At 54.6% G+C, this 22803-nt stretch overlaps 1 protein-coding gene across 2 annotated transcripts in view; it reads left to right on the top strand.

Annotated features, from left to right (window-relative positions):
• Positions 1-565: 565 nt before the first annotated feature.
• The window catches only part of ARAP3 (ArfGAP with RhoGAP domain, ankyrin repeat and PH domain 3), a 51083-nt gene continuing 28845 nt past the window's right edge, over positions 566-22803 (top strand). The window contains exons 1-7 of one of the 2 annotated variants that reach the window (XM_026660853.1): positions 566-635; positions 3307-4502; positions 7608-7669; positions 8573-8646; positions 8970-9046; positions 19575-19844; positions 20343-20412. In XM_026660853.1, the coding sequence (XP_026516638.1) occupies positions 3346-4502; positions 7608-7669; positions 8573-8646; positions 8970-9046; positions 19575-19844; positions 20343-20412 (1710 nt within the window). In that variant the 5' untranslated portion in view covers positions 566-635; positions 3307-3345. Of the gene's footprint in view, positions 636-3306; positions 4503-7607; positions 7670-8572; positions 8647-8969; positions 9047-19574; positions 19845-20342; positions 20413-22803 lie in introns of those variants that run through there. The other variant, XM_024216904.2, reaches the window with a different exon arrangement.

Genomic DNA, 22803 nt, shown 5'->3' on the forward strand with positions numbered 1-22803 from the left:
GTGGGGAGGGAAGGTCAGGGGCAATGGGGGGTGGGGGGGGATGGGGCAGTGCCCAGGGAGGGAGGGAGGGGGCAGGGGCAATGCAGGGGAGAGCACGGAGTAGTGGCAGGGAGGGGGGACAGGGGCAGTGCCTGGAGAGGGAGGGGGAGGAACAATGCAGGGGGGGCACGGGATAGTGTCCAGGGAGGGAGGGGGCAGGGAAAATGCAGGGGACAGGGGGTTGTGCCCAGGGAGGGAGGGGGCAGGGGCAATGCAGGGCGGGGCACGGGATAGTTGTCAGGGATGGGGGACAGGGGCAGTGCCCGGAGGGGAGGGGCAATGCAGGGGAGGGCAGGGGTAGTGTCCAGGGAGGGAGGGGGCAGGGGCAATGTGTGGCGGGGGGGCAGGGGCAGTGCCATGGGAGGAGGCAGGGGCAGTGCGGGGCGGGGACAAGGGTACAGCGGCCGGTGGATGGCGAGGAAGTGCCGGCGAGGGGAGGGGCCGGACGGCCGGGGGGGGGCGCTGGGTCCCGTCCTCCTGTCGAGCCCCAGCCGCAGTTCCTCTGAGCCCGGCGAGCGGCGCAGAGCCCTGTGGCCGAGGAGCCGCCCGGGCTGGCGGCCGCGCTCGGTACAGCGGACGGCGCTGCAGGGCGAGAGGTGAGGGGCTCCGGGGACGGGAGGGGGCGCAGGGCACCGCCCGCGGCAGCGGCTCTGCCAGGCAGGACTGGCCGCGCTGAGGGCCCGGAGGGGTTGGGCCGGGCCGGGCAGGCTCCCCCTTGGGGCTCGGCTGTGACAGCGCGAAGGAGGCGGCCATCTTCGGACTCGACATCGCTCGGCTCCAGAGTTAACGGCCGGGAGCGGTGACTGGCGCGGTTCGCTCCCCGCCTGGGCTTCTGTGGGCTCGGGCAGCCGGGCCAGGGGCGGGGGGTTCTGTTCTCCCGGGCTGCAGGAAACAGTCTCTTTCTGTTGGACAGTTGGCAGGGGCAGTCAGCTTCCAGTCCCGTCCCTCCACCCCCGGCCCCCCAGCTAATGCCCCCTGGTGCCTGGAGCCGGGGATTGCGGACCCCCGCCCCCCCCCCCCCCCCAAGAAAAGCCCCCCGGGCCCCTGGTTGGGGGGGGGGGGAGAGGCTGAGAACCTCCTCCCCAGTCTATGCATCCTGCGCCTGGTACTGGGGAGTTGCGAAACCCCCCCAACAGTCAATGCCTCCTGGCATCTCGTACCAGGGAGCTGAGAAATCCCCCACCAGCCAATGCCCCCTGGTACAGGGGGCTGAGAATCCCCCCCACCAGCCAATGTCCCCTGGTGCCTGGTACTGGGGGGCTGAGAAAGCCCCTGCCCTGCCAGCCAATACTCCCTGGCACCTGGTATGGCGGGGAGAGGGCTTCCTACAGATAAATGTTTCTTTCCTGGCCTCCATGGCTGCTTGGCCAGATCACCGTTGCCCTGCACAGTCTCTGCCTAGTTGTTTGTAGGAAGGTGCGATTATAAAGCCACAGCCACAGGCAGGCTTGGGACCCTGCTTTGCTATTGCCCCATCTCAGTGGATTAGGTTTCCCTTTCCATACTATAGAAATGGGTCTGCCAGAGAAGGTCCGGATGGTTGAGTGTCAGCACAGCCTGGGTCCTGGCAAATGTTCCCACTGATATACAGGCCTGCTCCAGCCTGGGCACCTTTCCAAAACTAAATGGCATTAAAAACGTTCATGGCATTTAGTGTAGGACCTACACATAAACAGCTGTGCTTCCTGCTGTGATGGGGAGAGCTCTCCAGGTTAATTGGCATACCAGGCTTTTTAGCTAATTGGTTCTGGACAAATTAATGTATCCTCTGTTCTCACCACCTCTGCACACGCACAAACACATCTGCACAACAGCACCCACACTGAAACAGTGCTACACAAGCGCGCATGCATGGCTACACGTTGCTGCGGACACCAACAGACTCTCACAGCCTCACACATTACACGCTCGCAGACACACCAGCACACACTTGTGCACAGATGCGCACCTACCCGTTCCCAGTGCCGCACATTCCCTGTGCAGGGCCGACAGGGCTCCTGCAGGGAGGCGGGAGGGGGCTGCGTGGGAGAATGTGAGCGGCAGGAAGGAAGGAAGTCTGCCCTGAACAATAGGGGGAAATGGAGGAACTGGAAACCCTGCTGGTGGCCGTGGAGTCAGCGCAGCTGGCTTGGTGCAGAGCAGTGTGATTCATGGGAAAAGGATCTCATAGCATCGTGCTGCAGACAGGGCTCCTGAGTTCTGTCCTGGGACCTGGGATGGAGGGAGCTCTGCTGGCAGCCCTGAGCTGGGAGCAGAGGAGAGCTGGTGTTATTATGGTTTGTGTTACGGAAGCCCCAAGCAGGATCAGGGCCCTGTCATGCTGGGTGCTGCACAGACACTCAGGGAGAGACAGCCCCTGCCCTATAAAGTCCCAAGGTATCCGAGAGGCCTTATCCGAAGGGAGAGGGGCTGCCCCTCCAAGCTGCATGGGCAATCTCCCCAGGCAGTGTGGGGAGCACAGCTGGGAGCCTGTCTGGCCTGGAATGCGTGTGGCTGGGGGCTGTGTCCCAGATGCTGTCTCCCTGGGCTTGTCTGTGAGTCATGCTGACCTCTCTCATGCCCTCCCTACCGTCAGGGAGATTCTGATGCTGTTCTTCCAGTAGCAGAGCAGAGCCCTCCCTGAGCCAGCCAGCATCATAGAACCCTCTCTAGGGAGGGGCCCAGCTGCACCATGGGTATCTGCGTTCCCTGTCCCCCCTCCACAAGGGACGGGCTGAGATTCTGGACACAGCAAATGGCCCGATATCCTCCATACCAGCAAAGCACAAATCCCAGACAGAGCTATGTGCTGGCTCCTCTGCCCAACTTGCCTGAGGAGGGGCTGGCAGGGATGGAGTCAGTGATGCCCATGGACAGGGCTTGCTTTTGTCTGGCCAGGGACAACCCCATGTCTGATCGAGTCAGCTTTGTCTCGGGAGCCAGAGGCCTGTGTGTGTGAGACCCTCACAGGCTGGGGTCGTGACCTCTCAGATGAAAGGGGGGTCAGGATTGGAAGGCTTGGGGCAGGGTTTGGGCAATTGATGCTCTGGCCCTTGCTCAGAGTGCTCACACCCTCTGGCAGCACATGAGCCCACTGACTGCCCATGGCAGGATCTAACAGAGCTGGGAGCAGAGCAGTCAGAGCTCAGAGGGGAGTCCTAGCAAAGCGCTAGAGTGGGCATGGATCCTACAGGCTCTCCCAAGCACTGGGCCTGCTGGCTATTCTGTGGCACTACCATCTCTTCCTGTCTCTTCAATGATGCCGCAACTTCTCTTCTCTTTCCTCAGATGATGGCCTGACAGTCCCCTGGTGGGGGTCCACAGGCCATGTTCTCCCCGTGCGACGCCAACTCTGACATCGCTGATTGGCTGGCCACCATCCATCTGGAGAGATACCAGGAAACCTTTAAGCAGCATGGGTACCAAGTGGCCAGAGATGCTGTCTCCCTAGGCAACAAGGACCTGCAGCGGATCGGCATCACTGCCACTGGGCACCGCAAAAGGATCCTGAGTCTGGTGCAGCAGACGCAGCTGTTGGTGCAAGACAAAGGCAGGCCCATGGCAGGAGATGCCTGTGCCAAGCCTGGCACATGTACAGAGCCCCTGGATGTGCCCAGAGTGTGCCAAGCAGGCAAGGAGAACAATGGGACGAGTACTGCTAATGGAGCCCCAGTAGCAGCCATTGATGGGCTTGGGAACCACCAGTGCTCAGCTAGCCCCAGCCAAAACCCACCTCTGGAGATGGAGCCTGCCCCACCCATTGCCAAGCCGGTACCTAAGCCCAGGACATTCTTCCAACGCCCTAACCCAGCAGCAAGGCCAGAGCAGGGCCTGGTGCCCACGCCGCTGGCACGGACATCAGTGCCAATACGCAAACCTGGCTGTGAGGGGCCTTCTGCTGCTTTCATTGTACAGGAGGGGTTTGTGCCAGGGGAAAGCTCCATGGATCTTGGGCGCTCGGAGTTCACCCTGGAGCAGCCGGCCGGCTCAGGAGAAAGAGGCTCAGCAGGCCCCCAGGCACCCCAGCCTGTGGGGAAGGAGAGTGCTATGGAGCCTACGCCAATGCCCCGGGCTGGGGTGGCTGAAGTGCGTTTGGATGATGTGGAGATCCAGGCTGGGTGTGGAAAATCCTCTCCTTCCATCCCCGGCGTCTCTCCACGCCTCGGCCAGGGGATCCAGCTAGCTGATTGCAGCCCCGCGAGCCCAGGGGTGAGCCACTCGCCGTGCAGCTTCCCACTGTCTGCTCCAACCAGCCCTGCTGCCAGTGTGCAGAGAGAGCCCTCGCCAGCCCCGGGCGCCCCCTCCCAGCCAGCCTCTGCATGGGGCAGGATGGAGATGGTTTCCAATATCATTTATGAGGGACTTGAGCCCCCTTCACAACCAGCTGGGTGTTCAGGGGATGAGGAGCCTGCGAGGAACCGACCTACCCCACGGCCACTGGACTCAGCCACACAGCAAGGGACCACACCAGCAGAGAAGCCTGAGTAAGTGTGAGCCTGCTCCTAACACCACGGTCTGCCTTCTGCCTGGGAGCAGGAGGAGGGGCAGAGCTCAGGCAGGGCAGGGCAGGCCGAACCCCTGCTGTGCCCCTCATGTCTTCCGGAGACATTGCTTAGGTCTCCCCTGAGAGCCTCGTCCAGCAGTGCAGCCATCTGGCCTAAATGACAGCCCCAGGTCCCGTTTCAGGCCTCTGGAGGTGGGGGGGAGGGCATGCGTGGACCCTAACAAAGCCCCTTTCATAGCACTCCTCTGTGCTGAGGTCAGAAATGAGGAGAGCCCTGCGGCAAGGCGCACAGCATGGATGGGCCAGGCCAGGCCAGGATCTCTCAGGGCTGGGGACACAGGCCAGTGCTGGGTCCTGAGCGCGGGTTACGCCCTGAGGAAGGGATCTGCTGGACCTTGAGGTCCTCTAGACAGAAGGGGACTTGCTGAGGTCACTTTGGGGCTGGCTCAGGAGCAGTGGAGGTGCCTGTGGCTAGTGGGCAGCATTGCTGTTGTTCCAGGATCTAGTTACTAGAGGTTAAAAGAGGAAGGAACTGTGCCTGCAGGTCACAGCGCAGAGACCCTCCTGGGGTGGGCTCAGGGCCCTGGCTGGGTCACAGCGCAGGGGGCTGAGCCAGGCTGGGGAGGGCTCAAGGCCCTGTGGCTGGGTCACAGAGCAGGGGGCTGGGGAGGGCTCAGGGTCCTGTGACCAGGTCACAGTGCAGGGGGCCAAGCTGGGGAGGGCTCAGAGCCCATGGCCGGGACACAGTGCAGGGGGCCGGGTCGGGCCAGGCTAGGGAGGGCTCCGGGGCCCATGGCCTTGTCACAATGCAGGGGCTGGGCTGGGAAGGGCTCAGGGCCCAGTGGCTGGGTCACAGTGCAGGGGGCCAGGTCGGGCCAGGCTAGGGAGGGCTCTGGGGCTCATGGCCTTGTCACAGTGCAGGGGCCGGGCTGGGGAGGGCTTAGGGCCCAGTGGCTGGGTCACAGCGCAGGGGACCTGGCTGGAGAGGGATCAGGGCCCTGGCTGGGTCACAGCGCAGGGGGCTGTGGAGGTCTCAGGGTCCCGTGGCCAGGTCACAGTGCAGGGGCTGTGGCGGGATGGGGAGGGCTCAGAGACCCATGGCTGGGTCATCTCTAGGGCCCTACCAAATTTGCGGCCATGAAAACATGCATCACAGTCCATTAAATTTGGTCTCCCACCATGAAATCTGGTCTTGTGTGTGCTTTTACCCTAAACTATACAGATTTCACGGGGGAGACCAGTGTTTCTCAAACTGGGGGTCCTGACCCAAAAGGGAGTTGCAGGGGGGTTGTGGTATTGCCACCCTTCTGCACTGCTGCCTTCAGAGCTGGTCGGCTGGAGAGTGGCAGCTGCTGACTGAGGGCTCATCTCTGCAGGCAGCAGCACAGAAGTAAGCGTGGCAATACCATACATGCCATCCTTACTTCTGTGCTGCTGCTGGCGGTGGCTCTGCCTTCAGAGCTGAGCTCCCGGGCAGCAGCCGCCACTCTCCAGCTGCGCAGCTCTGAAGGCAGCGCTGTCGTCAGGCATAGCGCAGAAGTGAGGGTAGCAGTACCACACACACCCTACAATAACTTTGCAACCCCCCCCCCCAACTCCTTTTTGGGCCAGGAGCCCTACAATTACAGCACTGTGATATTTCAGATTTAAATAGCTGAAATCATGAAATTAACGATTTTTAAAATCCTATGACCATGAATTTGACTAAAAGGGACCGTGAATTTGGTAGGGCCCTAGTCATCTCCCTCAGTCCTTGCTCCCTGCCTGGTCCCCTCCTCACTCCCCTGGGGACGCAGACTCTGCTTCCCGCGCTAGCTGAGATGGAGCTTGCTCCCTTGGAATAGCAGTGTAGCTGCCGTGGAGTAGTGGGCCAGCTGCCTGGGTCCTGTCCCGCCCAGGACCCTGGGTGCATACTCTGGTGGCTCGCCCATGCTGCTGCCTGTGCTGCCATGGCCACACGGCTATTGTCTAGCTAGATCGCAGCTAGTTGGGGGATGCCTTCGCCTACTGTCCCGACGCCGCATGCACCCGCCATCCGGCCAGGGGTGGGCAGCTCCCTGGGTCCTGCTGCATGCTGGTTCCTGCCCTAGTCTCTGGCACTGACCCGGCAGAAGCGGGTCCCACAGAGCTGAGTGGTGACAGGTGGGGCAGCCAGCAGTACCCCTGGCAGCAGGCACACTGCCTGGGGCTGAGGGGGAGCCCAGAGCTCATCTGCAGGGAGCCTGCCCGTGCCTCACTGTGCCATGGAGAGTGGGCACTTCTGGGCTGGGTGGGGTGGGGTGGGGCAGGCAGCACCAGGCTGCTGCATCAGAAGGCTTGGCTGATGATTTAGAGCTGGTGGCCAATGGCTGGGTGGCCGGGACAGACCTGGGGGAGGGAATCTGAAGTGTCAGTGCCAGGCCTGGGACATGGACAGCAGTAATGGCCTGAGCCCACTGGAGAGCTAGGAAAGTAAAGCTGGGGGCGGGGCGGGGTGTGGGGGGCTGTCTGGGCAGGCCGAGGCCCTGCCCTCCAGACACCCCTCGTTGCACTCCAGGATTGATGGGAAATCCGGGGGGAAAGAAGCCTTCAAACCCTTGCCCTCGTCATGGGCTCCCCTGTGGTGGCACTGGGGACGGGAGCGGCTCGCCCCCAGTCACAGGTTCCCCCATGGCGGCACTGGGGAGGGGAGCACCCCCTCCAGTCACAGCCTCCCCCATGGCGGCGCTGAGGAGGGGAGCAGCCCTGCTCCCATGGCAGGTAGCCCCTCCCCTGCTAGCCTGGCCTGTGCAATCAGAGGCTGGGGGTAAACAGTGGGTGCAAGTGCCAGCCCTTCTTCCAAGGGCCTTGCCTGGCCATGAGGTCGGAGCCCTCCCCACACCCTGGGAGATTTCCCTGTAGACACTGACCGGGACGCTGCACCAGGCTCCGCAGCTCCCTCCCCCCAGCCTAGTACTGGGCCTTCCTCTGCCCCACGCTGCTTGCTGCCCCCTGTCTGGGCAACGCACCCCGGGCAGGGTTGCCCCGAGCGCAGGCCCCACTCAAGAGGGTGCCAGGTGGTGACCCTGCTGCCTGAGGCTCTGATGTGTTTCCTCTGCTCTCCTAGCTCTCCCAGATGGCCCAGCCTGGACCTGCCCCCCATCCCACAGAGACCTGCCAGCTGGCCAGGTGAGATCTGGGGGCTGCAGCGCTCTACGTGCACAGCCTGTCCCCATGAAGGCGCCTGTGTTGCTTCTTCCCTGGGATGGAGGTGGTGCAGGGGCATGAATAGAGTGTGTGGAGGGTGGGCCTTTGGGGGGGCATTAGTAGAGTAGGAGGGGATTGAGGCCCATACAGGGATGGTGGGGTGGGGCATTGCTGGAGTGGGGGTGGGCAATAGGGGAATGGGGTAGGGAGGGGCTGGGGCCCATACAGGAATGGGACTGCATTGCTAGAGCAGGGGTTTGAAGCTCATATGGCGGTTGGGGCACTGCTAGGGGCGGGTGGGCGTTGGGGCCCATGGGAGGGCATGGCTAGAATGGGAGGAGTTGAGGCCCATATGAGGTTGGGGGTGGGGCATTGCTAGAGTGGGGGTTTGGTGCCCATACAGGGATGGGGGTGAGGGCACTGCTAGAGCAAGGGGAGGTTGGAGCATCTATGTTTTTCTATGGCTTTGGAAGCTGCCAGCCCCCCAGAACCCACCCAGTGGTGTCTGCTCCAATGGCGGCCACTGTCCCCTCTGGAGGGTGACTCCTGGGTTCTCTGCCTAGCAAGGGGCTTGTCCCCAGACACATGCCTGGACCACCCCGCTGGGAAGCGCTGGGGATAGGCGGCGCTGCCCCTCAGTGCCGGGCCATGCTCCTGGCTAGGGTGGGGGCACCCGCTCCAGTGAGAGCTGCTGGCATCAGGGACGTCCCTGGGGTGAACGGCGTGCCCAGCGTCCCACACGAGGCCCTCCTGCCTCCCACAGCAGTGCCCATGCGCTAAGGGATAGAGTCACCCACCACATCCCCTTTAGGCCCCCAACCCCCCAGCTCCAGCAGAGCGCTGGCTAGCAGCTCACTGCCTTTCCTGCTATGTCTGTGCCCGCAGAGCCTGCTGAGGAGCCCATCAGTCCCTACTGTGAGGCCGTGTTTGGACGTGGGCTCCCTGCCCAGGAGCAGAAGGTGAGGGCCCGGTGTACAGACTGGAGGGCGGGGATGTTTGGGCTCTGCTCCTGCCTTGAGTCTGGATGAAACAGGAGCGAGGCCATGCCCCGGCTTCCGCTCCCTCTGGCCACACCTTGCAGCAGTGTGTGCTGGACCACGGGCCTCGGCTGCTCGGCGGAGTGCAGGCCCTGGCAGAGCCAGGCAAGGGGGTGGTGCTAGGCCCTGGCTCCTGGGCACCGGCTGGTGCAGGGGAAGGCATCCAAGGAGGCCTGAGGTTGAGGGGTGGGTGGCCTGGGCAGACAGAGCCATGGAGCAGAGCTCTCACCAGGGTCTCCTTTCAGAGCACTGGGACCCCCGCTGTGCCAGGCTGTGAAGTGGTGCCACAGCACTTCCCCGAGCTGGAGAGAGAAAGGCCCAGGTAAGCACCTCTGCCCATAGCCCCTGGCCCCAAAGCCTGCTCCATGGAGTCTCTCCGCTCTCAGGGAGCAGGAAAAGCAGGTTGGATGGTAGTTTCCAGGCTTTGGGGAGAGGTGTCTGCTGCTGGGGCAATAGAGGGCAAGGAAAGCCAGGGTCAGTCTGGTTTGACTGAGGGAGCTGCTCCTTCCGTGTGTGGTGAGAACCTGGTTGCCAGCCCATGGAGGAGCAGGTGGGGATGCCAGGGTGGGCGAGGCTGGCACCTTGGTACTTGTTGTATGTCCCTTGCAGCTGGATGTGCTCCTTCTCTCGCCTTTAGCTGGGGTGGGGCAGTCATGCCATGCCATGGACCAGCAGCCGCTGGTATGTAGGGGGCAGATCAGCGCTCCTGGCGAGGCATGGCACCTCAGCTCAGAGGTTAGCGGCACCACATGCTCATAGAGCGTTCTGCAGACTGGCCAGATGCTCCAGGGGTTGGTTGGGCGTCACACTCGTTTTTCTTCTCAGCCATTGTTAGTATCTTCATCGCACTCCTCCCCAGCTTCATGCTGGCTTGCAGCTGGCCTGTGCCAGGGTGATCCTAGCTGCAAGGGGCTGGGGCCGAATGCAGAGGCAGAGGCATCAATCGCAACCCCAGAGTAGGGTTGAAGTTTGCACTTGAAGTCCTGATTCAGGCTCTTATGTATAAAATGCAGAGGATTTAGTCTTCTCAAAATGACATCACTCTCTCTCTGAGCACAGCATGGGCATGTCACAGATCCACAGGGTCAGGGCTACACCCCCAGCTGTGCAACAGTGTCTAGGAGGAACCTCTCAGTGTGCCAGACCCCCAGGGGGTCTGACTCTTCCTCCAGGGTCAGCCACGTGGCTTCACTGCCTCCTCAGATTGGACCTCTGGGGCTCCAGCCCCCCTGCTGCACCTCATGATATCTGCTCAGAGAGTCCAACTGAGATGACCCCAATGGAGACCAGTCCTCTCTGCAGAGATCAATGCACCTCGCCCAGCATTGACAGTGACACTCACCCAGCACTGTCGACACAGTCGGGTTTTTTCGTTAACTGGCACACAGCACAGAAAGGCCTTAGGGTAGTACAGAGAACTGAAGGTTAAAGCATAGTCCATTCTGGTCAGCCCAGAGCCCAGCCAAGCTGTAGGGAACCCCTTGGTTAAAGCTTGGTCTGTCCCTTTGTCTGATCTCCTTCCTCAGATGCCGGTTGAGAGCCCTGACTCCTTCCAGCAGCCTGCTCTTATTCCCCATCTCTCCAGTCTTTTGATCCCGACTTGGAGGATTGTTGTGCATGTTCCCTAAGGAGAGGCATAGAAATCCATCTCCCCTCTGGTTGCTAGGTGCCAATGTCCTCGTGACTGGATTTGCCACTGCCTTCTCAGATGCTCCCTTCATATGGAGACTAAAGCCCAGACAGTAGGTGACACACACACACATGTATGTGCCAGCCTGCCCTGAGAGCAAACAGTCCCCTTCCACTCATTTGGTAACAGTGCAGCACACAGGGGAAACTGGGGCACAAACAGGACTCATAAAAATATTCCCACTTGGTCACAGCACGTAAATCTGTTAATTAGTTTAGGAATAACACTAACTCTGCAAACTACCATGTAGTTAATACTCACTGCAACCTTGGGCATCGGCTACGCTGGAATGCTTTCTTATTTTTATTTTTTTTGTAAGTTTAATGCTTATTTTCCCTCATTGTTCTTCATAACAGAAAGTTTCTCCTTCATCAGAAACCGTAACTGCCCTGTAACACCATGCAAAATCCGTACAATTATGATTAAAACATTTCAGTCTTTGGGACCCAGATTAGATTAAAATGATTCTTATGGACATTAGATTTTTTTCATTTTCCCCCCTCATGGGTATTACTGTTGCTTGCTACCAGTTCTTATTTCCCTTCAGCTCTTCTGTCGGAGAATCACACCTTCGTTTGTTAACGAGATCAAGGCAATGCTGCTTTCTGTAGAATTTACTTAGCCAACTGCATCTTCCCATTCAGAAACCCACCTCTCTCCCTCGCCCATCAGAAAGTCTCAGGAGCTTAAATTAGTCCCCTCCCCCACCAGGTAAATCCCAGCAGAATTTAAAGGGACACTATCCAATACTTATTTTTAAATTGACTTTCCATTACTAGTGGTAGCCCCTTAGCATGGCAAAAGAAAATGGCTTTTCCCATTGATTTGTCTAGCAAACACCAGTTCGTTGTCCTGCCTTGCTAACAGAGGTGAAGCTAAGTCACTGCTTTTTGCCTAAATCTCTGCAGTGAGAGATCCAAGACCCAGACACCTAGAACTTGGTGAATGTTCATTTCCAGCTTCACAGTTTGTGGCCCAGGCCAGCCCAAGATCTGTGCCCCATTTCGGTTTCATTTACATCCTCTTTGTGCTGGTCTCTGCACAGGAGTGAATTTCTCCCTCTCTGTGCTAGTGCTGTGAGGGAAGCCACCATGAATAGGCTCAGTATTTGGAGCAGAGTTATTTCGATACTCCTTGATGCTGAGTGGCATGGGGAGACTCAGTGCCTAGTATTGACTCTGTCCGTGTCCTTGAAGCTGAGAGAGAGAAAAAGAGAGAGAGAGAGAGAGAGAGGAATGTGCTTGGTACATGTGGGATCAAAGAGCCTTGCTGACATAAACAATAATAAGAAGAGCAAAGCTGAAATGATTTGTCATGGCCTCCAATCATCAGAGTGGTCTTGTCTTATGTTCTTTACATGGAGGAGATGACTACATACACGGCCACAAATATGTGTATGGTAATGGACCAGCTAGTACTGGATGGCATCAAAGGCTGCATGTCATCAGCTCCCTATAGCCAGCCAATAACTAATGAAGGCTCTCCTACAGCTCAAGAATTAAGGGCCTGTGCCTTTGGAACGGAAGGATCTAAGTTGAAGATCTGCTGCCCTCATTTAGTGCCAGGTGCACACAGTGTGTAACAGTGAAAATCCGAGTCCTAGGGAGTTACTGCTGCATGAGCATGGTTTAGCTGATCAATGGGCACCAGGGTCTCACTAGCCAATTAGCATTTTCATTTCCCCTGGAGGCGCCTTGCTCATGTGCTGGCTGGAATAGAATTTTAGCAGCTAAGAAATGCTTTAAACGCTTCAGAAAAGGCTAGGAAGACTCACTCCTTTGGAAGTGAAAATGTAGGATGGCTCCCAAGAGCCGTGGATGAGGGAGCTGCGCTCTGTCAGATGGCTGAAATTTCCTTTGAGAGAGTCATTGCACAGCTATCCAGGAGACTCTGGACCACATCTAAGAACGTAAGAATGGCCATGGAGAGTCAGACCAATTGTCCGTCTAGCCCAGTGTCCTGTCTTCTGACAGTGGCCAATGCCAGGTACCCCAGAGGGAATGAACAGAACAGGCAATCAGCAATCCATCCCCTGCTGCCCACTCCCAGCTTCTGGCAATCAGAGGCTTAGGGACACCCAGAGCATGGGGTTGTGTCCCTGACCATCTTGTCTAATAGCCATTGATGGACCTGTCCTCCATGAACTTATCTAATTCTTTTTTGAACCCTATTATAGTTTTGGCCTTCACAACATCCCCTGGCAATGAGTTCCACAGGTTGACTGTACATTCTACTCTGCCCAGCTTGTACCTGGCATTGGTCAAAATGAGGTTAGCACTTCCAGACTGATGTAACTCAAGTCCAGTTGCCTATGGCCCCTGTGGGCCACTCAGGCACTCGGAATCAATTACATACAGTAATGGCAAAGTTCTTGGTTTAGGCTTGTAGCAGTGATGAAATAAACTGCAGGTTCAAATCAAGTCTCTGGAGTACATCCTCAGCTGGGATGTCCTTTGTTCAGAGCTTCAGTTTGTAGCAAAGTCCCTCCAGAGGTAAGAAGCAGGATTGAAGACAAGATGGAGACGAGGCATCAGCCGTTTATAGTCTTTTCCAGGTGTAAGAACACCTCTTTGTTCTTACTGTGGAAAATTACAGCAAAATGGAGTCTAGAGTCACATGGGCAAGTTCCTGCATACTTTGCTGAGTTACAAGGCGTATCTGCCTTCTCTCCATGGGTCGATTGTATAGCTGATGGTCCTTAATGGGCCATCAAGCAGGCTAGGCAGAGCTAACACCAACGTGTCTGGTATGTCTCCCAGATGCATAGCATAAGTTTGAAATATAGACAGTATAGAGCCAATATTCACAACTTCAACTACAAAATTGATACACACATATAGACAGCATAATCATAACCAGCAAACCATAACCTTGTCTTAGACACCTCATTTGACCCCCTTTTTACAAGATTTGGTGCCACTACAGGACTTTGGTTGCAACCATGTTCTATATGGTCCCAGATTATATCAATAACGTCACAGACTCTCCAAGACATTTCTCCTGCCCGAGGGCTCAGGGGTGGCGGTGACCCAGGAGCCACTAGTGAAAGTCTGCAGCCCCAGTGATTCCTCTGAACTGGGGTAACTTTTAGGGGCAGAGCTGCCGACTCCTGGGCTGCTTTATGTCACCAGGACAGTGCTCGACATTTTGTGGTTACCTAGTGCGGCATCGTCTGTGCTTTGTAATAAAAGTCCCACGTCCTCATGCAGCTTGTGTGTCTGCCAAAAAGCTTCTTGACATTCAGCCTAGGTTTTCCCTTAATTTATTATTTAGACATAAAAACTCATTGAAGCCAGTTAATGCTGCTAAGGAACAGTAATGCAAAATTCAAACCTTCTCACAAACCCAAAGAAATGCAACGTAAAGGCATGCATATGGACCCACAGACACACATACGCAAATGCCCTGCCTTCTCACACAAACGCATCCCAGACATTTACAACACTTCTCTAGCAAATCAACCTGACTCAGCTACATCCAGACAACCTACACTCAGTCCAGTGTTCCTGTGCTGTATATTAACTGATTACCACAGTTGTGCAGTACCAACTGTGCATGAGGCGCTTTAAAGACAAATTAGGCAGCAGGAGAGCTTACAGTCTAACTGTCACTCTAGAGAGCTGTGGGACAGGATGTCACATGAAGCTGGGCGATAGAATGGTCAGATTTAGCAGATGATCTACCCTCCCCTTCCCCCCCCCCCCCCCCACTTCATTTGAGGTTGATGGAGGGTGTCATGTTCTTCTCTACCAGATCCGGAGTGGCTACAGAGCTTACTTGTGCACACCAACTGTGTTCATCATAAGATACTGTAATGCTTTCCCAGATCTGACTAAGGTTAGTTTAAATACGGTATTTTACACACTGCCACCTGCAGGCTGAACAGTATAATACAGTTTAGCATTCCATCACATCTCCCCCTTTAAGTTCTATATTGCACCATTTACAATATTTATGCTGTCTTTGAAGTTCAGTAAGGATTTGTCTGTTAAGTGTCTCTGAATTGTGCTGGTTTTCTAATTACAAGACCCGAACATGTAACAACTTGGTCAGCTGGCTGTCCATTAGTTGCAACGGCTAGCCATGGTCAGTTTGGAATCCTTGAGACGCCTTCTTGTTCTGCATTTGTCATTTGTAGAGTTTGCTCTGTTGATTGTTCTTTTTGAAGAACAAATTGTAGATGTCAGTGGTTTCTGTTGAATTCTCCACTGTTGGTCTCGGTCACACATGATCTGGTGCTGAATTCTTTTCCTTCACGACAACAGGAATTGTCCATTCATTTTCTCCATCCAGTTTGACATGAGCATGGTCACCAGGTTCTAGACTTGGCAGTTTGCTAAGTGAACAACATCTGTTGTAATAGTGCTCCTAAGCTCTTTTAGCCTTTTTATCTGATTTGGCTATTCTCTTCATATCTGGCTATTCAGAGATAGAACTACTGTTCCAACTTTGGAAAAGAATCTGACTTGTCTTCCCATCAGGAGTTGTGCTAGACTATATCCAGTAATGTTACCCGAAATTGGGCCAGCTAGTAAGGTTAGGGAGGACCCACCAGAGTTTGGCAGAAAGCAGCACATTTATTATACTGATAGCTAAGCTCAAAAGAAGGGAGGGGGGGTCACACTCACATTCGCATACTCATGCTCCCAGGACAGGCCCGGCACTGGAGATGTCAGGATCCTTCAAAGTAAATGTTCCACAGTGCAGCGATAAATGGTGCGATGAAGGTAAGTCTTCCCGAGACATGATGAAATGCAAAGCGGCGAACCACTGGCCAGGCGGTCCGGGCAAAGGGCCTTCGCGGGAGGTACAATCTTGTGAGTGCACTGCTAAGCACATGGCCCCTTCCCCTTTTAAGGACCTGCTCCTCATGGCCTGCGACTAGAGATGACTTGGCCCCGTCTGGTTGGTCACATTCCACTTCAGACAGTGTCCATGCAGTGCCCATGCATTGGGTGTTTGATTGCTGCCTAATTAAAGTTCCAGACACCTTGTCTACCTGGGAGCTCTTCTGATCTTGCAGCTGTTCAAGCAGCCCATTCATCCCACAAGCATTCCAGGAGGGAGGGGGAGGGGGAGGGGGAAAGCCACTTCACAGGTATTCAAAGAGGGAGAGGAGACAAAAGGGAGGGGAAAGTGTAACGGACCTTTTGAGCATACAGGTTATACATAGCATACAGATCACTGCTCTTCCTACAACAAGTAGCTGCTACTGGCATTGATCTGTTACGTAGAAGAGCGAGGAATGGTTCTTCCTGCTATAGGATTTTTTTGGCTGTCTCTACAGCTCTCTCAGCCTCTCCATTCAGTTTGGGGAGTGTGGACTGCTTGTAATATGATTAATATTATATTTCATTTGGCAGTGAATTGTGGTCCATTTTCCATCACTAGTTGTTGTGGAATATGTAAGTGAGCAAAAGCGCACCTCAGTTTCTCAATAACACTTCAACATGTTATGTCTTTCAAGTACATTATTTCTATATGCCTGGAAAAATAGTCCATGATAACCAGGAAATGATGTCCTCTGAATTCGCATAAATCTGCAGCTAGTCTCTTCCACGGAGTCTCTGGTAGAGGTGTTTGTATGCTATATGGTTCAGCATTTTCTCTTAAGTTGATTTGTACTGGGTCTCCTTTCAAAAGTACAAAATCAAGTACTCTGTTGAGTTCTTCCTTTCTCACTAGGCACAACATGGCTGCCGTGCTGTGGCTGAGAAGGCTGTTGGTCTTTGATCACATACTCTGAATGCAAAGCTTTTGTCTTTGTAAGTGGTTTCTGTGGTGAACTGGTCCATGCAGTTCAAAATCCCTCCAGGGCTAGTCAGAGTTGTCAGGTGACTTTCGCTCTGGGAGGGGTTGAAGGTGACTGTAGGTCCTGTCTGCGATAACACTGACGCCAGCTCCTGAGTCAATTTTAATGTCCAATTGTCTTGCTGTGAGTATTCAATTTCACTCTCCATGCAGGCTCTCTGTAATCACACTGATAGATCCCAGAAACAATGGCTCTTTGCCTATAATATCAGTCAACGCCCTGACTGTTTTGGTGCAGGAAACAGCTGCAAAATGTCCATATTTCATGCATTTATTATACTGTACACCTCTGGCTGGACATGCATCATCTCTTGGGAGGTGACTTTTTCCACACCTTGTGTATGTAGGCTGGAATTTGTCCCTTTTAGCCCTGGAATTCTCTCTCCTTGCCTCTGGGGTTTTAGGAGAATTACTTTTAACAGCCAAATGTCTATTTATAGTTTCTAAGCTAGTTGCAGGTTGTGACTGGGTGCCTGGATGGGCCACACTGAGAATGCTACACTCAGGGCAGATTGCAAGGAATAGGGTTTATTCTATAATTAGATTCACCAAGCCAGTAACAAAACAGCTTCTGTAGCACCACATTGATCAACAAGAAGCCAGATACAGTCCCCTTTAAGCATTCCAGCCCTTGACTTCCAACTAGACAGCAAAGTCTAATATAGAGAGGGGTTATTGAAAACCTGGTACACCATATGTGAGGTTCACCAATCCCAAAGGACCGGACATTATCCCCAGGTCAGTTTGAGTCTCAGATCTTACCCAATAATTCCGCTGATGCCAATCCTTTAGTAACTAAAAACTACAGGTTTAATAATAGAAGGGGAAAGAAAGAGGAGAGTTACAATGGTTAAAAGCTCAATATACATACAGATATGTGTAAAGTCCATAGGCCAATTTCACAGCAGAGATGGTGAGGTGAGGCTGCTGATTTGTAAAAGTCTTTCTGGAATCAGTTTAAGGGGTATAGTCCAATAGGCAGTCCAGGTGTAGAGTCTGGTCAAGTCTTTCCAAGTATTTTCCAGGTTATTCCAAATCATTATTTGGATCTCCATCTTATGACTTATATTTTTCCTATTCAAAGTTTAAGCAGACTAGAGCTGGCAGGATAAGGCCTGGACCTGCCCCTGAGGAACAGGCAGTGCAGATTGTCTGTGGAACGTTGCTTTGAAGCTAATCTTCTATTTCCTCTGCAGACACAGATAAACCAGTTGCATTCATTCACATCAGGCAATTAGCTAATATTTCATTATAGCATAGTGAGTTGAAGACAATGTAAATAATATTATTAGTTTCCTACAGTATCTTACATCTTTGATCTTATGATTAACTGAACCAGCCTCATGCATAATATAAAGCAATTAAGACATGAAAAGGAATTAGCATTTACAAGCTAATCTGGTTACATGGTTAAACTTCTAACAAGATATCATGCTTGGAAGGGACCTCAGGAGGTCATCTAGTCCAACACCCTGCTTAAAGCAGGACCAATCCCCAGGCAGATTTTTGCCCCAGATCCCTAAATGGATCCTCCCTCGAGGATTAAGCTCACAACCTTGGGTTTAAAAGGCTAATGCTTAAACCACTGAGCTATCCCTTCCCCACAAACACAGCTAAACAGAGACAAATACACTTAGCATCTACCCTTTGATTCACTGACAGTACAGGCAAACACATTAAAGAGTCTAGTCTACTTAAGGTGGCTTTGCTAACTATTTACAAGGAATGCCCTGTTTACCATTGCAATACCTTTTTGATATGCCCTTAAGGATTGCTTATAGGTCCCCTAACTTGCTGATTGTTAATCCTTCACTGGTTCAGCTTTACACAGGTTTTTCAAGTTTTCAAGTTTCTCTAGGTTTTGCTTTTTCATCATTTCAGACTGTTTTGCTATCTGTATAGCGGTGGCTAGGGTTAAATCTCTCTTCACTTGTAGCTGCTGTGAAAGGTTTATATCTGTTAACCCAAGACCAGCCTCTCCCTAATATTTTCATGTTTTGCATTCCCCAAATCACAGTTTTCAGCCAATTTATTCGGAGTTCTTATAAAACATTCAACATTTCCCCCTGGTTCTTGAATTCTCTGGTGAATACATGCTCTTTCATAAGTTGTAGTTCTCTGTAATCTAAAGTATACATCAAACGTAGCCAGAACCCTTTCATAGTCTTCTTTGTGACTGTCTTCAGTAAAGTCAGAGGATTGAAAGATTCATTCTGCTTGCCTTCCCATAGCATAACTTAAAGAAGATACCTGTATATATCCAGTTTCTTTGTGCAGTTTGGGAGCAATGTGAAATCTTGCAAAATATTGTTTTTGGTCTGTCCAATTTGAAGGTTTATTAAAGCTGAAGTTCTCTGGGGCATGTTGATGAGATCCTGCAACCTTTGTTGATGCTCCTTTTGTCTGCAACCTTTGTTGCTGTTTTCCTTCTGTTTCTGTTCTTAGTTTACTCCTGACACCATGTCATGTTCTTCTGTACCACATATGCGTTGGCTGCAGTTTGGCATTCCATTACAGATGATTTACAGACCTTCTAGAAGAAATAGAGGGAGCTGAAGTAAGAGGATTAAAAATAACAGACCAAGACAGGAGGGGTGCCCCACAGAGGAAGGGCAAGTGCCAAAGCTAGAGAAAGGAAAACAGGTGGGGAAACAAACAGAGACAAGATCAGAGTAGGAAACAGCAGCAACATCTCCTGGCCCTAGTTGTTACCCTGTGTGGCATGCTACAGTCCCCTCTCCCACACAGTTGGGGTTTGTGGGGCAGGAGGGGGGCGATGCCAGGGTTTGAGGGACAGAAGGGGGGGTTGATGCTGGAGTTTGAGGAGTGGAGGGAGGGTCAGTGCCGGGGTTTGTGGGGTGGGAGGGGAGCGGTTGGTGCCGGGGTTTATGGGGCGGAGGGTGGTGGTGGTGCTGGGGTTTGAGGAGCTGTGGGGGGTCGGTGCCGAGGTTTGAGGGGAAGAAGGGGGGTTAGACCCCACTGGCAGCCCAAGGATGCTGCTTTCTGTGAGCAATCCCAGAGCATATGTTTAGGGGGTGCTCTGCGCCTGTGCCGGGGTCCCACACGGCTCCTTGTCGTTTAAGGTTTGTGGGAGCCAGCTGGGGGCTGTGAGGCACTCCGTGTGGCACTGACACGCAGCACCACATCTCTACTTCCGGACCCCATAGGTGCAACCTAAACGTCTTGTCCGGTGCCCTGTGGAGCGTGGGCTGGGGCTGAGCGCTGGCTCTGTGGGGAGGAGCGGGGCAGGGCTAGGTCTGAGGCCGTGTCTGTGCTGCCTGGGGGCTGCTGGACCCCAGCTTCCCCTCGTCCAGAAAGCAGCAGTAGGCAGGCTGTGTCCCACCCACAGGACCAGCAGCGAGTGCAGCAGCGAGGGAACGGCCGAGGAGCATGAGAGCCGGGCCCAGCGGATCGACTGGATCCTCCAGAACGACATGAAGGACTATGCCATGGTGGAAGCTCCCCAGGCTGAGGGCTCCCAGTTCAGCCTTCCATCTCACCTCTACCCAGACGAGGTCCTGGATGACTTGACCATCTCCCCGTACGCCAGCTACACCTTGCTGTCTGAGCGTCCACCCACCATGCTCAGCGGCTGGCTGGACAAGCTCTCCCCGCAGGGGTAAGTGCCCAGCCCCAGGGAGGGTTTGTGAGTGCCTGTCGGGGGGCCTTGGTGAGCAATGAGCAGGTCCCCACCCTGTGCCTGGGTAAGGCCATGTGCAGCTCTGGTTGGAGATGGGTTTGGGACCCACACTGGCTTTGCCCAGGCTCCACTCCTGGAGTCACTGTCTGTCCACAGGAGGCTGGTTTGCTCCATGGCAGGCACTGGTGCATCTTGGCATGTGAATACACTGGATGCTGCCATGCTTGGTGAGGCTGCCAGCTGCAACTAGGCCTGCAACTGCTGGGAGCCTTGCCATGTATGTCATGCTTCCCTAGACCTTCTGGGCCAGTCGGGTCGCTGGGATGGTGCAGCAGGACTGCTGGGAGGGGGAGTCTGACCCATGGAGCCCAGCTCTCATCTCCTGCAGGGGTGCCCTAGCTGGTCTAAGGGTGTCTGGGGCCAGGGCTCTGCCAGGGTCTGACCCCAGCAGCCTCCCCTCCTCTGCCCTCCCACCAGGAATTACGTTTTCCAGAGGCGCTTCGTCAGATTCGATGGGAAAAACCTCATGTACTTCCACAGCGAGAAGGTAAGTCTGCATGGGACTGCGCAGCGGGCAGTCTGCTACCAGGGCCCAGTCAGGGGATGGGCTGGCAGGACAGGGAGAGGGGTGGGGCTGGGATGGTAGGCAGGGTTAGGAGAAGGGGAGAGGGGCAGGGTTAGGGGCAGTGCTTAATTTGTGTGGGGGCTGAGCCCCAGCACCTCTAGACTTGGCAGTTAATAGCTCTGACACCTCCATACCATGCCACCCTTAATTCTGTCCTGAGCTGGGCGCTCAGTCAGCAGCCGCCACTCTCTGGCCTCACAGCCAGTGCTTAATTTGTGCGGGGCCTGAGCTCCAGCACCTCTTTCATTATAAATTAATCCCTGGTTAGGGGATGGGGTGGATTTAGGGGATGAGGTTGATGGGGGAGAGGAAAGAGTTAGAGGATGGCGTGGGATTAGGGTATGAGGTTGAAGGAGAGGGGAAAGAGTGAGGGATGGGGATGAATTTGATGAGGAGGGAGAAGGGCTTGGGTTGCGGGATGGGCTGGGATTAGGGGATGAGGTTGATGAGGAGGGGGAAGGATTGGGGTAGGGATGGGGTGAGGTTAATGGGGGAAAGGGCAGGGTTAGGGGTCAGGATTAGAGGATAAAGTTGATGGGGGAGGTGAAGAGCTGGGGTTGGGATAGGGATGAGGTTAATGCGGGAAGGGTTAGGGGTGGGAGTGGGGTATCCCAGTCCCAGTTTGTTTAACAGGAGCAGGAGCACCCCCTTGAGCCCGGGTGCATAGCAGTTTCCATTCTCTTTCTGCCCCTGTATTCCCTACTGCAGTGCCCCCTGCCCCTCCCCCTTCGGGCTGTGACCAGGCTGGACTTTGCCAAGAGGAGAGGAGGGGGATGAGGGAAACTGGTTCTGCCCTGTGAGTCCGAGGGGAGGTGGGGCAGGGGAATGGTGTATTTCCCCCTTGAACAGCCCCATGTCCCCCAGGCTTTGGGAGGGGGTCCCCTTAGCCAGACACCCAGGGAGCCTTCCCAGGACAGCAGGGTGGATTGGCCTGAGCTGGGGGTGTTTGTATTGCCCTGGGTGCAGGGCAGGGTCTGGGCTCGTGCTCAGGGAGAGGGGAGCTCAGGCTGAAATAGGGCCCTGCACACCAGTGACATGCAGCACCCCAGCAGGGTGCCAAGGAGCTGAGCCGGGCTGCTCTCCTGGGCACCAGGACTCTACTGCCCCCAGGTACACTGGAATGCTGCAGCTAGTAGCCAGGAGCTGTGCAGCTCCCAGTGCGTACGTGGCCTGATCCTGGGAACAGCCCAGGAGGGGGCCCGAGTGCCTCTCACCTGACCAGGGAGGCATTCTTAGGGGAGGCTGTATATGTGCCCACCCCAGTGCTGTGGATGAGGAATATCCTGGGAGCAGGCACCTGGAGGAACATGCCAGAGCCAGGGAGTCGTATGTGCTTGGCTCTGAGACGTGGATGCATGATGCTGGAGGGCTCCTTGTTCATGGCCTCTCAAGGCACATGCACTGCGTGCGCCTGGGCCCAAGGGCCGAGCTGTTTGCTCACTTTGTCAGCACCAGGGACTTGGTCTGGGCTCTGAGTCAAGCTGGGCCAAGGCCTGTCCATTCACACCCCCTGCCATCCCAGAGGCATTATGGGGCAGCACCTATGCATGTGTAACCCTTCTGCCAGGTGGAGCCGGCAGCAGCCAAGGCTGGGTTCAATATCTAGGGGTTCCTTTCTGTCGATCCAACACAGAACTGGTTTGAGTCTCCACCCAGTAACCTAGGAAATTTACATATCATACCTGGGCACCTCTGAGAGGCAATACTTCCTCCCCACTCACAAGCACAGAGTCTGAGTGTAGAAAAGAAACTTTTTATAAAAGGAGGGAAGTAACTTGGCATTAATTTGGGGAAAAAACACAAACAGAGTTCATAAACATAAACTATGAGTAAAAGACCCACCCCAAGTAGGTTGGGCAGTGTCCTTTTCATAGAATCATAGAATCATAACAGATTATAGGGGGGGAGGGATAGCTCAGTGGTTTGAGCAGTGGCCTGCTAAACCCAAGGTTATGAGTTCAATCCTTGAGGGGGCCACTTAGGGATCGGGGGCAAAAATTGGTACTTGGTCCTGCTAGTGGAGGCAGGGGGCTGGACTCGATGACCTTTCAAGGTCCCTTCCAGTTCTAGGAGATGGGATATCTCCAATTAATTTAAATTTAATTTAAGATTAGGGTTGGAAGAGAGTGCAGTGCTGTAAAGCGCCAGTGTAATCAGAGCCTGTAACTTGCTGCGCTCAGGGGTGTGAAAACGCCCCTCCCCCGAGCGCAGCGAGTGCAGTGCTGTAAAGCGCCAGTGTAATCAGAGCCTGCAGCGATGCACGCTCGCTCGCAGCGCTGCAAGCTACTCCCCTCAGAGAGGTGGAGTACATAC

This window comes from Terrapene carolina, unplaced genomic scaffold, assembly GCF_002925995.2.
Source record: "Terrapene carolina triunguis isolate 2854851 unplaced genomic scaffold, T_m_triunguis-2.0 Scaffold838, whole genome shotgun sequence".
Classification (NCBI taxonomy): domain Eukaryota; kingdom Metazoa; phylum Chordata; order Testudines; family Emydidae; genus Terrapene; species Terrapene triunguis.